At 42.3% G+C, this 13,678-nt stretch overlaps 1 protein-coding gene across 3 annotated transcripts in view; it reads left to right on the forward strand.

Moving 5' to 3' along the window:
- kcnab1a (potassium voltage-gated channel subfamily A regulatory beta subunit 1a) overlaps positions 1 to 13,678 on the forward strand; it is a 95,420-nt gene that overhangs the window by 19,353 nt on the left and 62,389 nt on the right. Inside the window, exon 1 of one of the 3 annotated variants that reach the window (XM_070970266.1) lies at positions 9,155 to 9,964. The exons of the other annotated variants lie outside the window; for them this stretch is intronic. Coding sequence (XP_070826367.1) covers positions 9,756 to 9,964 — 209 coding nt within the window. The 5' untranslated portion in view covers positions 9,155 to 9,755. Of the gene's footprint in view, positions 1 to 9,154; positions 9,965 to 13,678 lie in introns of those variants that run through there. 3 annotated transcript variants of the gene reach the window in all.

The following is a 13,678-nucleotide window of genomic DNA, read 5'->3' on the forward strand; positions in this document are numbered from 1 at the left end:
TTGAAAGGGAAGTTACCAGGATTACCCAGATAGTGCCCTTACATTCCCGGGATAGTCTCAGTTTCACAGGGAAGTATTGTAACTGCCTTGCTGTGGCCCATAAAATTAGAATAGCGCAAAGATTAAATATTTATGAACAAAAACAGCAAAACAATTAAGGCGAATAAAACTCAATTACGAAGCTCAGTGATTGGTCATTAAAATCACATTACAATCCATCGTTTGCTTGCTTGTGCTTCCTCTGCAGACATGCTCACAGCTGCCTCTGTGAGGAGATGGAGGAGGGGATGAGTGAAACTCATTTGAGCCCCAGCACATACATGTCTTCATGGTATGGTCCATGATTGACATGAGGGGGAGCTCAGGACCAAGACTCATCACTGTAATACGCTTACGGCTGTAGTATCCTTGACCGATGATGTACCCGCTTCGGTGATACGGCCTCTTCAATGATAGAAAATTTGATATCGCAATAAATCCCCAGTAGTAATATATGACATTCAGTTGGTATCATGCATTTTCAAGCTTATTACCCAGGATGCCCTGCTAATATTAAATAACTGCACAGGAAATAAAATCATGCTCTGTCCCAGTGACACGTGAGCTCTCACCAAGATGTCTCAATAACTGTAAATTAACAATAGGCTGATGCTTGGCGTATAAATTTGCCATATTCACACTTAAACATAATTACCATACCGGCATTGTGAAAACTCTGCAGAATAAATTATACAAAATAATATCTACACAATATATGAGGACATGTACAGTATGACTTATCCCAATATGGACCTTAATTATGGTGTGTTAGAAAACATATAGAAAATAATCCACACAAATCTAACATGTGAACTGCCTGTTGTTTACATGATTCAGCCTTGAGCACAGTTTGCTGCAAGTGGTGGGTGTGTGACAGCTTCCATGGTGTCACCATGTATGGAAAGCAAGGTCACTGCAGTGCCAGGGGTGAAGCTGGAACGCTGCTGCTATGGATTTTAATGGATATGATTGACTAATGAAGCATTCATGCTCTCCCTCTTTCTTTGCCATTCTGTCCTTTGACCCATGGCCTCAGTCATGGCTCACGGAAGTGGGAAAGATTTAGTGATTTAGTGTAATTTCACAGAGCCGTGACTTTGAAATGACAGAATTATTCTTTTGCTTAGCACAAAACCCTGATATTAGTGTTTTCTCTGTTGACTAATATAAAATGTTATGTAATTCCTTTAAACACAGCTCCTATATTTAGTCAGTGTTTTTTCTTAAGCGGCACCCTAACCCCATGTTTATTAATGTAACCACGCCAACGAGTCCCTGAACCTTAACTATTTTAACCCAAGCCACAGTTGTTTGTATGCGTAAACCTAGCCAAATCTTAACCGTAGCATTCTCAGATAATAACACAGATTGATTGATTTGTGACGATCTGAGAAGGCGCAGACAAATGATGCAGAGAGGCTGCCGATTGGGTCATCAGATCGGACAATGCTTGTGTGTTGATCGAGAGGGCATGGACAAGCACTTTGATTTGCAGTTTAATTTGGAGGACTTGTTGCCTGATCTGTCACATTCTGCTCCTCTCCTCAACCCTCCAGCCACATTCACACCTCTCCAAACCCATTTTATGTCATACCTGTCCAGCACTCAACCCTCAGACCACATTGCTCACATTGCTAAAGCTTTGTGAAATCTGTGTTCATTTTTTCCAGATTCCATCTTATTTTTCCCAAATTCCGTGTCTTCGTTTCTCTGAATTCTGTTTTGCGATACAAGCACATTTTGTCACCAGAAAGACTGTCCAATCATGCATACATGAATAAAACTTCAACGATTCAATAATAAATATTCAAAGTTGAATGAACATCAATGAGTGTGATGTAATTCAACATTACGTTTTAACAAACAGATTCCATTATTATTAATTCTGTGATTCATGATGCCAATTCATGCCTTTGTTTTCTGCATGATAGAGAAATCATAGGGCCCTATATTCCCTCATCAACCCTGTCATATTTAACTGTCCCGTTTCCACTCGTACCCTGTCAGATCATTTCAGTGTCTATGTGCTCATGGCTTTGTTTTCGAACCACCTCTACCCACCCCTGCCTTTTTAGCTTATATTTATCTTTACAGCATCGCTAAATCACTGAACTGTCCTGGTTTGCCTCAAATGTCTGCTTGTGCTGCCTTGCGCACACCCTCCTGATGTCATGCACTAACCCATTTCACACATGCACATGTTGTAGCTCCATATTTGCTGGACATGTAGGAAATAAAAACACAATAGAAAGTCACCTTACCTCCTCACTCTGGGCTTTTTCTTCAACTTATTTTTTTGCAAATGTTCTGAAAAAACTGCTTTCAACCTAATTCTAATACCTGGACTCTACAAGGGGTGGCACTCTGAAAGTTTGAAGATTAAAATAACTTCTTGAACTGTTTAAAAAGCAAGCTCTTACCCTCACCATGGAGTTTTGATTGGCACGTAAGGACACAAACAAGTCAAATTTGCTCCACAGCACCATCAAATTTCACCTTTAACAACCTCCCTGCAACTGCCACAAATGGTTCGGTCCATGGCAGAGGGGACAGCTCAGTCCTATGGGCAGGAGGAGGTTACAGTCATAAGGAGGGCTGACATCACTGATGCTGCCCTGTCAAGTTACGTCATGGCACTTCGGGCAGAACCACAGACAAGGGCACAAGTATCCAGTATATACTACACTAAGTGTGTGGATGTTGTGACCCACAGTACACAGTGAACACTAGTTTGGTAACAGACAGTTTAATGGGTTTTGTACAGCAGGGCAAAAAAAGAGAGAAAAGAAAAAAAAAAAGGATGCATTTCTTTTCATTTATTTTAAACAGATAATAGTGTCAAATGCAGAAAAATCCATTTGCTGGGAACAGAAGTAGCATTTTGCCCTTTGACAACTTTGATATAATATTTTCACTTTAATTGCAAACGTTTCTGTATTGCACCGCACAAATGCAGGACAAACACCTTCCCAAAGGGCTACAGGTCACAACAGGCTATAAACTAACCGCTGCTGATGTCGGCACATACTGCTAACGGCTTACAGCTAAAGGTTTCCAGGCAGAGCTCGTGCTTGTGGATTTTGATTCTGCATTACATGTGTCAATCTACACACCATGTAGTCTGTAGATTGTAGACTGAACTTGTACTAAGCTGTGTACCAGACTGTGCTTTTGTTCTGCGCTCTTCAGGAATGTTTGTGTGAGTGTTTCAAACAGTGAGTCAGCAGTGTACAGTGACTTTTAAATGTAGTTTTTACATTTGCTTGATCTTCCATTTGTGAGCGTGTGTGTGTGTTTTCGTGAGCATGTTTGGATGACTGCTGTTATACATCTATGCACATGTAGGTGTGTATGTGTGTGTTTTTTGTACACTCTATCCCTTGTTCAGCAAGAGGAGCTGTGGCTTTTTGCCCCTTGTATTGTAGAAATGATTTTCACATCAGTTTTAGGTCAGGGAGCGCTGACCTGAGGAAGGCTAGACAGTTGGGTGGTGATGCACAGCGCATCGCTGCAAATTTTTAAGACACCCACACACACATACTTACACACATACAGTATGCACTCACACAAAGTAGTATCTCATGGGGATTTCAATATGTAGTGTGTGGGCTTTTGCTGACAAAGCTCATGATCCAGCATGAAGTAGAACACACACACATACACACACAGGTGCAAAAGTAGGACACAGCACTGCCTTGCGCTCAGAGTTATGAGTGTGTCATCATTTGCTGCTCACGGGGCAGCTGCTGGGAAAACAAAAAACAAAACATAGATGATAATCAGAAAAATGCTTAAAATATGTGCAACCTGATGAATAGATCAACCCACAAGATTTTATTTTTAGACGCAACCAGCAGCCAGTGTATGTCACTGTGATGGTTGGTCAGTTAGCCGGTTCTAAAAATTTCACACACAATTACTGCTGCACGCAGTGTTATGGGCCACAGCTGCAAAGACTCCGAGAGGCTGACTGCTGCATCACTGTGAGTTTAACTCAGCTGGAAGAGCGGAGATTCCAGGCTGTAACGCTAATGAGTCAGTTTAGTTGGTGTAGAGTTGTGGTCAATCATGAGTTATGGGTTGTGTCCCCACCTGAAGTGCGCGCACACGCACACACACACACACATGCTCAGAGGCCTGTATCATTAATCTTTCATTTAAACCCATGGCGTCTGTAACCCTCTAGTAACTGAAGCGAAGTGAGGGTCACTGAGCTGAGAGAGAATAACACTACAAAAAACGCTGCCAACTTTCCACGGCTACACATGTATGCCAGTAGTCCACTGGTTAGTATTTGCTTCCCTGTTGTCCAGACTGTAGTCCAGTCTGTTATTTCAGATCATGAATTGAGCTAATATAATCATTTCCCAAACGCTCCCTTTTACACATACAGGCAGATTCGCAGAAAAAAAACAAACCTACACTTGATTAAATCTGTTTTAACAACACAGAGCAGCCTCAGCTATAGTTTGTTTGGTACCTAACAGCAAATTTAAGTATGCTAATGCACTAAACTGATCTTGAACATTATAAACACAATAAACAGAACCATGTCAGGGGTATCATAGTGTTAGCATGTTTGAGCCAATATTTTTGCTCAGCTCTCTGGCAACATTTGAGAGCTCTTCACCTGCATTTCATTACTTGATTTCTCCTGTTTCTTTTACCTTTTGTAAGTATTTTGTTTGGACCACAGGTCACATATGAACGCAATCAATTATGACTGCAACACATTGTGACAGATGCATTGTGTAAGAGGCTGAAATCAATATTCTTTATATAACACAGGAAAAATGCTCTCACAAGTGTGAACGCGTACACTGCTCATGGTCATATACCATGGCAGGTTTTATTCAATTATCTGAAACACCACGCATTTATTGCTCTGTTGCTTGGTAAAGGAGGCCACATTTCAGCAGCAATCAATACAAGCATTCATGTTTTATTAGAAATTTTACAGCTACTGTGTAGCTCTGAGAAGAGAAGCAAAGGCGAGCTTGGAGAGCTACTGATTGTTTGTTGAGAGGAATCTTAATGACTGACAGTGGTATTATGAGTATTGTGCTCTTCCAGCAGGTTTGTATTCTGCAGCAACTACTGCTACACTTCTCAAATGTTGAGGTGTTTCTCAATATGTACAGTATGTGCTGTTTCCTTAGGCTCTACTACATCTAACAAAACATTTCTGACTGCAGTATTTTTACCTTAAGTGAAGTTAAATGTCCATCAATTTATTATTTTATCCCAAACACATGGTGTTTTTTGTTTAATTTCTTGCTAAATGAGTTCTCAAACTGACATAGTTATCTTTATTGTGCCTATGTGACCATTTAATTCTGGCTACTGCTGTGCTGTTGGTGATTTCAAGCCCTAATTGTGAAGTTACAGTTTAGCTGTAGTTTAGTGTTCGTAATTCTTAATTACACATACAAAGAGATTATATTCTTTGAGTCTGATATATCAGTTAGGTTGAGTGTCAAACACAGATTGCCCACATGTGCAGAAACATGTTAAACAGGTGGAAATGAGGTCTACACTCCTAACAATAATAGAAGAGTTTAAGAAGTTAAAGCACATCATTAGTCTGCCTTTAAAGGTCACATACAAGACTTGGGTTGATTTGATCATTTTAGGTCACTGGTGTGATTCACAGTTTGAGTGCCGAATGTTTGATGACCTTTAATTCAAATGGCTGATCACATATAGTGTAGAAAAAGCACAGAAATGAGACAGTTTTTTGTGTTCACAGTAATACAAATTTAATCCAGCAGCTTTGGCTTGTTGACAGTGATGGATGGACTGGTGTGTTGCACACACTCCATGAGAGTAACACACTTTGCAACCACAGTCTTTTTTCACTCAGCATTTCCCCCTCCTCATTAGAGGAAAGAGGATTTAAGCTCCAACTCCCTGTGTGGAATTGGTTGGGAATCTGCTGTTCCCCTGTGGAATAGCACAGGATCGATCTGGAATGAGCTGCTGTATAGCGGCTTTTCCATTAGGTGTGAGATTGAACTGAGGCTGTGTACGTCTTCTCAGGAAGGCGGGAAGGACGGAACAGGAAGGCTGGAGCTAATATGAGGAGTTCATTTCTAAAGGACTGAAATTGGATAGAAAACACGCTGTCTGTTCCCCTGTGCACAAACACTGTACTGATACTGATAGACACTATACGCACAAACAGTACATATTTCACTACATACTAGTGTTGACACAATACTGGAATTTCTAATTTTTATACAGTACCTTGAAAAATAGTGATAGCCAATACTATTTTAAACACCTTAGTGAAGAATTGATGGAACATTGAAGGCATGAAATTTGGGATTTTTTGTGAAAGGTTATATTCTCCTCAGCTTCTCTCTGGAATTATAAGAGAAATACATTTACAAATACTTCAGACACATTTGTTTCTTTCTTTTTAGATGAGTCCTGAGTATTGAAATGGTTTCAAATATTCAGAATCAGTATGTATGTGTATGTGTATCACACAGCGCCGGAGGTTTGATCTGATTGTGTAATCAAATAAACCTTTTTGTTATTCAGAGACAAGTTTAATTTCAGTGTTCATAAAGTTATTCTGGAAAAAGATGGAGTGGTTTTAAGATTGGGGGGGGGTTCAGAAAAGCTGATTAAAAGACTGATTACATGATCACACAATGGGCTGCTGTGCTGTTAAAATAAAATCAGTGAAATACAGCAGTTTATAACAGTGGATGAGATCCAAATCACTCACAGCCACGTGTAACCAATTTCTTCAAGAGGTAGCTTTGGCCCCGGTTTCCATAAGCTACTTTATCTCAAAAGGCTCTTATTGAGCGATTCCAAAACCCTATTTGGTCAAGGTCAGTGTAGCAGGAGGAGCCCCAGTGTACACTATAGTCTTGTCTCAGTGGATCAAGCTCACAAATTTTCAATCTAAAGCCTTTTGCTACTCCCAATACATTTGAGACAGCTGGGATTAGCTGGGTATCGAACCTCAATACTTTTTTGATACTGAATGTCAGCATGTCAGTAGTGGCACTGAGTTTTAAATGGTCTAACGGTACCAAAAGCATCAAATGCCTGCTCAAAATTTACTAATTTCAAACATCACACCAAACGAGTACAGGTGAGGCTTATGGGAATGAAACTTTGACCTGATGGCGGTAGATGAAAACCTAAGGTATCATCAGCATGAAGGTGTGTTTCACGGCAGTCTGTCCAGTAGCTGATGAGACATTTCATTCCAAAGAACAAGTGTCCACCTCAGAGAGAGATGGCATTGCTCGAGGAACATTCAAGGGGTCACCAAAGTCATTAGAGTTCATCCTTGGTATCTGTATCTGTGCACTATTTCATGTTTATAGCCCTCAAAGAAAGGTGTCATAAAAAGTATTGTTATTGGACTGCATTTGTTGCGTCAGCACTTTCAAACAATACCCAGACCTATCGCTACGTGACAGCTGTCCAGAAAAGTAACCAAGTAGATGTGGCTCACATTCAGCTGGGTGTGTGATGCACTGAGGAGAAACCAAAACAAACCGATATACGTACACATTCACATTTTTTATGCATTTTTGTTGAGTCCAGATAACGATATGGTCCATCTATTCTGTCCCAACACTTGCATAAACAGTATAATCAGTGCGTTGCTGACATTTACACCACATGAGCTCATCCACTGCCAACACAAACACATCTACACACACACACACACAGAAAAAGAGAGACTGTGGAGAGACCCTGCAGCAAAAGGCTCCATTTACCTCCGCTTGACACCCCTTATAGAATTACTGGAAAGCACACAACATTATCACCTCTCTTTGTAAACACACACACACACACACACACACACACACACACACACACACACACACACACACACACACACAAATACACAGGCATTCATATGCAATCACACACTTGTGCTTTAATCAAACACAACTACATTAATTCCTTCTCTCCTCCTGTTATGCTCCAGCCTGCTGTTTTTAGTTTTCTTTCTCCTGCTTCCAGTCTCTGCACACCTCCCCCCATCCCCTCCATCCACCCTCCTCTCGTTTTGCTTTGATTTGTAGCTGCCTATGGGGGTTGTATGTTAAGTGTGTGAGGAGATTTCGGGGGGAAAAAATGATTGCTTTATGTCAGCAAATATATGTTTCTGACTTTTGCACATTATTCGTATCTATGTGTGAAAGTATGATGAATAAACCTGCACAAGATTAATTTAGTTGACCAATTACAGCATATGTAATCCTTCATCATATACTGAATATTTGAAAGAGCTGAATCCATTATAGTGGCAGGATTTATTTTGCTACAACAGCTGAAGGACACAGAGTCAACGGGTATTTGTTTCTTGTGTAGAGGATCAACTGGTCCAGAAAATAGAGATAAAGAGGAAAATAGAGATAAAGAGACCGGAAAAGATACCACAGAGAGAACAGTGTGTCGCCTTTAGAGGGAATAAAGGGCTACAGCTTTGCCTCATGGAAAACCTTGAGGAAGAAGAGAGCAAAGAACCTTCAAAGATGGGTGACAGGTGAGAAAATGAGAGTGAGAGGGTGAGTGAGATAGGTGGGTTGGAAGAGAGAGAGAGAGAGAGAGAGAGAGAGAGAGAGAGAGAGAGAGAGAGAACCACATGCCTCTCAGTTCCCTGAAGGTGCGCTGACAGCAAAGTAGCTGCCCTGCAGAGAAACAGAAGAGTAACAGGAAGAAGGCAAAAACAGTGGAGCATCCAAATATCAGATGGAAAACAAAATATCAGTGAGGAAGGGAAGAAGAGAGGAGAGGAGAGAAAAGGGGGGAAACTGGGGCACAAGCACATTAGTGACACGCATTAACATCGGCAGGCAGGAGCAAGGGAGTGCTGAGGAAGAGGGAGGAGAAGAGGAGCGAGGAGAGGAGAAGAAGAAGTGACAAGACGGGCAAAAGTGCTGATGGCAGAAGTGTGATTGTGCACCCTGCCAGGACCTGAGAGTGACTACCCCATCCTCTCTGCCCCTGTCTCCTTATCCCTCCTCTGACCCTGCCCCCTCCCTCTTCACCCCCCCTCCCCTCTCATGCTCTCTCTCTCGCTCTCTCTCTCTCTCTCACTCTCACGCTCTCTCGCTCTCGCTCTCTCTCTTCCCACAGTCAGACCAGGGAGAGCGGAGCGCCAGGGTCGCATCTCCGTCTCTCTGTTTCTGCACTCTCTCCAGCTCGTCTGTTTGTCATTCTGCAGCTGAAGCCCTGTTAGACAATTCCTTGTGCTCGGTGTCAGAGGCGGGACACAGGAGAAGGGAAGACCGGTCGGGGAATAAATTGGGCATCCCTCAAAGAACTGAGGAGTGTGTTGCTCTTTTCAGGCTTTTTGATGATTGACCCGTTCCGCTGCCTCTCTTTTGCAAGGAAAGACTTCAAATGGAAGACTTGATGTGAGAGTAACACAAAAAAAAACAGAGGAAAAGGTTTTGCAGCTTTATTTTGCTTCACAGAACAAAGTGATCCAAATGGAGACACTGCGTTTGCAAGTGAGCGGCTGACGACTTAATCCGTTTTCAAGGAAAGAAAAAAAGAACTGCATAAGAAAGTGGGAGAACCTGAAGACAGACTTTGAAGACAAGAAACGCTGAATCAAGAGATTCAAAGCGAAACGCTCTCTTTGAGACTTCAGGCTTCCCCTGCCGGTCTCTGTCCCATCCGCACTTTTCCCTCTTCGTCTCGGACTCTGCTCCCTCCACTGAAGCTCAGCCATGCAGGTGTCCATTGCCTGCACGGACCACAACCTGAAGAGGGGCAATGGGGACCACAGCAAGCAGAGTGCCACCAGCCCCAACGTGGTCAACCAAGCCAGGGCCAAGTTCCGCACCGTGGCCATCATCGCTCGCAGCTTCGGCTCCTTCACTCCACGCCACATTTCACTCAAGGAGTCAACGGGGAAGCACACTGGCATGAAGTACAGGTGTGTGTCGGAGTAAGGGGCGTGTGTGTGTGTGTGTTGTGCAGGGTTTGATGACTGTACGGTAGCTTTCTTGGAAAAAAGCTGCTGTTTGTTAGTTGTGCTTTCCACTCGTGTTTCTGTCTATAGTTCTTTTCTCATCCACTCTATCTCAGCTGCCTCATCGTTCTTTTATTAGGCAGAGTTTGTCCACATATTTGTGTTTTAAATGCAGCTTAATTTCTTTGTCGTACATAGTGCATACTTAAGCACGGTTAAAAGTTGAAATGTCAGAACAGATGCTGCACAAAGTCATCTAAGCAAGCACACAGTACATAGAAAGACCAAATGTTGATGGTTTGGCAGTAATTTGTTACTGTTAATCAACTTTTAGTGGGACTGTATAGTGATAAAATATGAAAAAAAAAGGCCTTACACATGTGAAGAGTTTAGTGTAATATAAGTTAAGTCCATTAAACATCTATTTTTGATTAGTTTATATGTGATTTTGAACACATTTTCTTATATAATGATACATGTTGTTATCAGATAGATATTAATATTAACATCTTCACACTAATTTTAACCATATTGCGCAGCCCAACTCATGTAGGATTTTTTATGGAAATAGGAAAACAGCTGTAAATCTTCTTGAACACCTGCTGCCTCACTGAAAGCCTCAAAATCCCCTCGCATGTGCCTTTTGTTGCCTTCATATTGTGGCATTTCATAGAGCCCTTCTTGCCAGCACCATCTGAAGCACCTTCTGCCAAGCCTGCAGTATGTTTTCAGTGAGCTTGCGCTACACATTTCAGATTTGATCCTCAGTCTCCACAGCTAACAGCAAGTCATACAGAAGCGGCTCATTCACACTAAATGTCACGAGCAAACCTGTCAGCATTTATGAATAAATGGCGTGTGGTTAGCTGTCTGCTACCTGGTGAGAGTTTACTGACAGTTTCTACGGGTTCTTTTGTCTGTTCTGTCTCCGTCTTTCTCTCCACACTTCATTTACACTTTGCCAGTTTCACACATAAAGGCGAATCTCAAACTTCTCTCCCTCATTTTCGTCTCTGCTCAGAAATACTCAAATGCTCAAATCCTAATGCTTTCAAATGCCATGAATGGAAGAGGACTCCTGCTTCTGCTTCTGCTTCTCTCCCACACACCTTCACACTTTTTTCAAACTCTCTCTGCCTCTCTCTCTCTGTGGTTTGGTGAGACAGCTCTGCAGTGTGGGCAGAGTGTCTGAGTCGGATTTGACCTCAGCAGTGCTGCTGCTCAGCTGACTTGTGTGTTTGACTCTCGTTAGCCTCAGGCTGTGAATCTTACGTAAAATATGGTGCCATTACTTTCTTTCCAAGCTCTGTAGATCACTATGAAACCAGACTGGTGTGTGTGTGCGCATGTGCGTGAGTTTGAAGACATGTTTTGTGTGTACATAGGGAGGGGATAGTGACAGATTGCAGGCTGAAGGTTGAGCTAGCAATTCAGCTCTCTTATGTTTGATGGTCTTGATATTCTACTGAATAAAGTCACTCTTCAGGGTCTGTCAGGTAAATTAGACACATCAGACCTCAAACCTGACAATAGTTTTGGTGCTGTAGGTAAAATTTAGGGTCATTTAAGGATTTACATATGTAGTAACTGAACAAATTAAAGTTCTGCAGACCACTCTGATAAAATGAGGGTGCTTGTCATGCTGTGCATATGACATAATAGGCTAATGATGCATAATAGCTCTGCGAGACATGCAGTGAAATACATTCTTCATCTGCAGTGAAAACTGCCAGATTTCATTATTGTAACACTGTTCAAGGCTAACAGAAAACTGTTCTGGACGGAGTTTTGAAACCATTACATTACGTCTTGTCCAGACTATGATGTCGTCTAGACAGTATGTAATATAAGTGCACTGTGATGCGGTTTGAGCAGTAATGAGAGCTGGCAGACAGGTGAGCAGCGCGCGGGCCATGGCTCAGTGCCACGTCACTCTGCGTTCGACACAACAACCGAGAATGGTGGGGGCATTGAATAAACATGACTGGACTAAAAGTGCTTTTACAGAGCGGCACCTGGCATGTGACATTGAGCTGAAAGCAAATTGTCCTGCTGGCAACAAATGGACTCAGTTCTGTAGAGCTGTGGGCAACTTAAGGTAGTCTGGTGGGGTTTGATTGTTACGTGTATTGACTGGTCTGCCTTGAAAACAGCCATGATGGCAGCGGTTCTGACACTATGATGACAGTGACCACAGCCACTTTCAACTCATTTCCAGACTGTTCTGTGAAAGTTAGTGTATGTAATAACTAGGGAGAGGAAGAAAATCCTGGAAAAGCAAGCTATATACAAGTGATGAAGACTAAGATTGTGAGTATTTTGCCACTAAGGCTTCCTCTGATCTGGATGCCAATACATTGCGTTTGTATCTGGAGAAACTCTTGGGCTGAGAACTAACATGCCAGAAGCCTGAGAAAGATTTGTCTTTTGTAATATCACAGCTGAGTCGAATGATGTTGAAATGTACAACGTGTTTGGAAAAGTTGGCCAGCAAGAATATTCACTGAGTCACAAAGACTCCCCAGCTATACCCAAACTGCAATAAACAGGGCAGTATGCAGAGACAGTCACTTACAATGATGCTACTGAGGTGTTACTGTGTGCCAGGAATTTGTAGTGTTAGTCATACATTTGTCAGCACAAACGTACCCTTGCCAGGCAGCGATAAGGAGTATTTGCACTATGTATTCAGTACATTACAGGATGAACTAATTCATGAGTTCATCCTTCCACAAGCTGCAGACTCACACAGTAGATAACAGCAGTGATAAGTTGTTGTGATTGTTTTTTATTCTCCATCTTCTCGTTCTGTAGACTCTGGAAATTAATTGAAATGATTGATTGAATCCCCATCTCGGAAAATGCATCACACACACACACACACACACACACACACACACACACACACACACACACACACACACACACACACACACACACACACACTCCACTATACACAGCATCCCCATTGAGGATGCCAAGCCATATGCCAGTGCAGTCTTCCTGTCAGTTTGCCATTAAAAGTTCATGCAGGCAGAGGATGGTGAGAATGGATGAGGATGGGCTAGAGTTTCTGCACACAGCTCTGTAGGAACAATGGGAGAAAATATGGACAGAGTGGAAGAGGAGGATGGAAATGAAAAGAGACGGAGGTGATGAGAGATGATACCTGTGTGCGTGTGTACAGTATGTGTGTGCTAATCATTCAGTGCTGCATTGTCTTCTGCTTACAGTAATGCTTTGGGAAGGACAGTATGGGATGAGATAGACAGTCTCTACCCCCCCCCCCCCCCTCTCTCTCTCTCTTTGTTTCAGGAAGTGAACCCAGGGTTGTGCAAACCATCTGCTCTGGCACTGCAGTTTAGATGAAAGCATGACGAGTGTGGATGTGTTTGCTTCTAAGTGTGCAGCTGTGTGTGCGCGTGTGTATGTGCTTCTTAAAACACACGCACACACACACACACACACACACACACACACACACACACACACACACACACACACACACACGAGGGGTCACATGAGGGGTCTGGCAAGTTTAACCATTTATTCCTATAAAGACAAGTGTGTGTTTCATATGTTAGAGAGCTGATGTGTCAAACTGTCACCTGATTGACACCAATAATGAAGATTGCTGCTCATACCTGATAAAATGAAAGAAATACAGATATCAAACTC

The sequence above is a fragment of the Chaetodon trifascialis genome, chromosome 9 (assembly GCF_039877785.1).
Source record: "Chaetodon trifascialis isolate fChaTrf1 chromosome 9, fChaTrf1.hap1, whole genome shotgun sequence".
Taxonomy (NCBI): Eukaryota; Metazoa; Chordata; class Actinopteri; order Chaetodontiformes; family Chaetodontidae; genus Chaetodon; species Chaetodon trifascialis.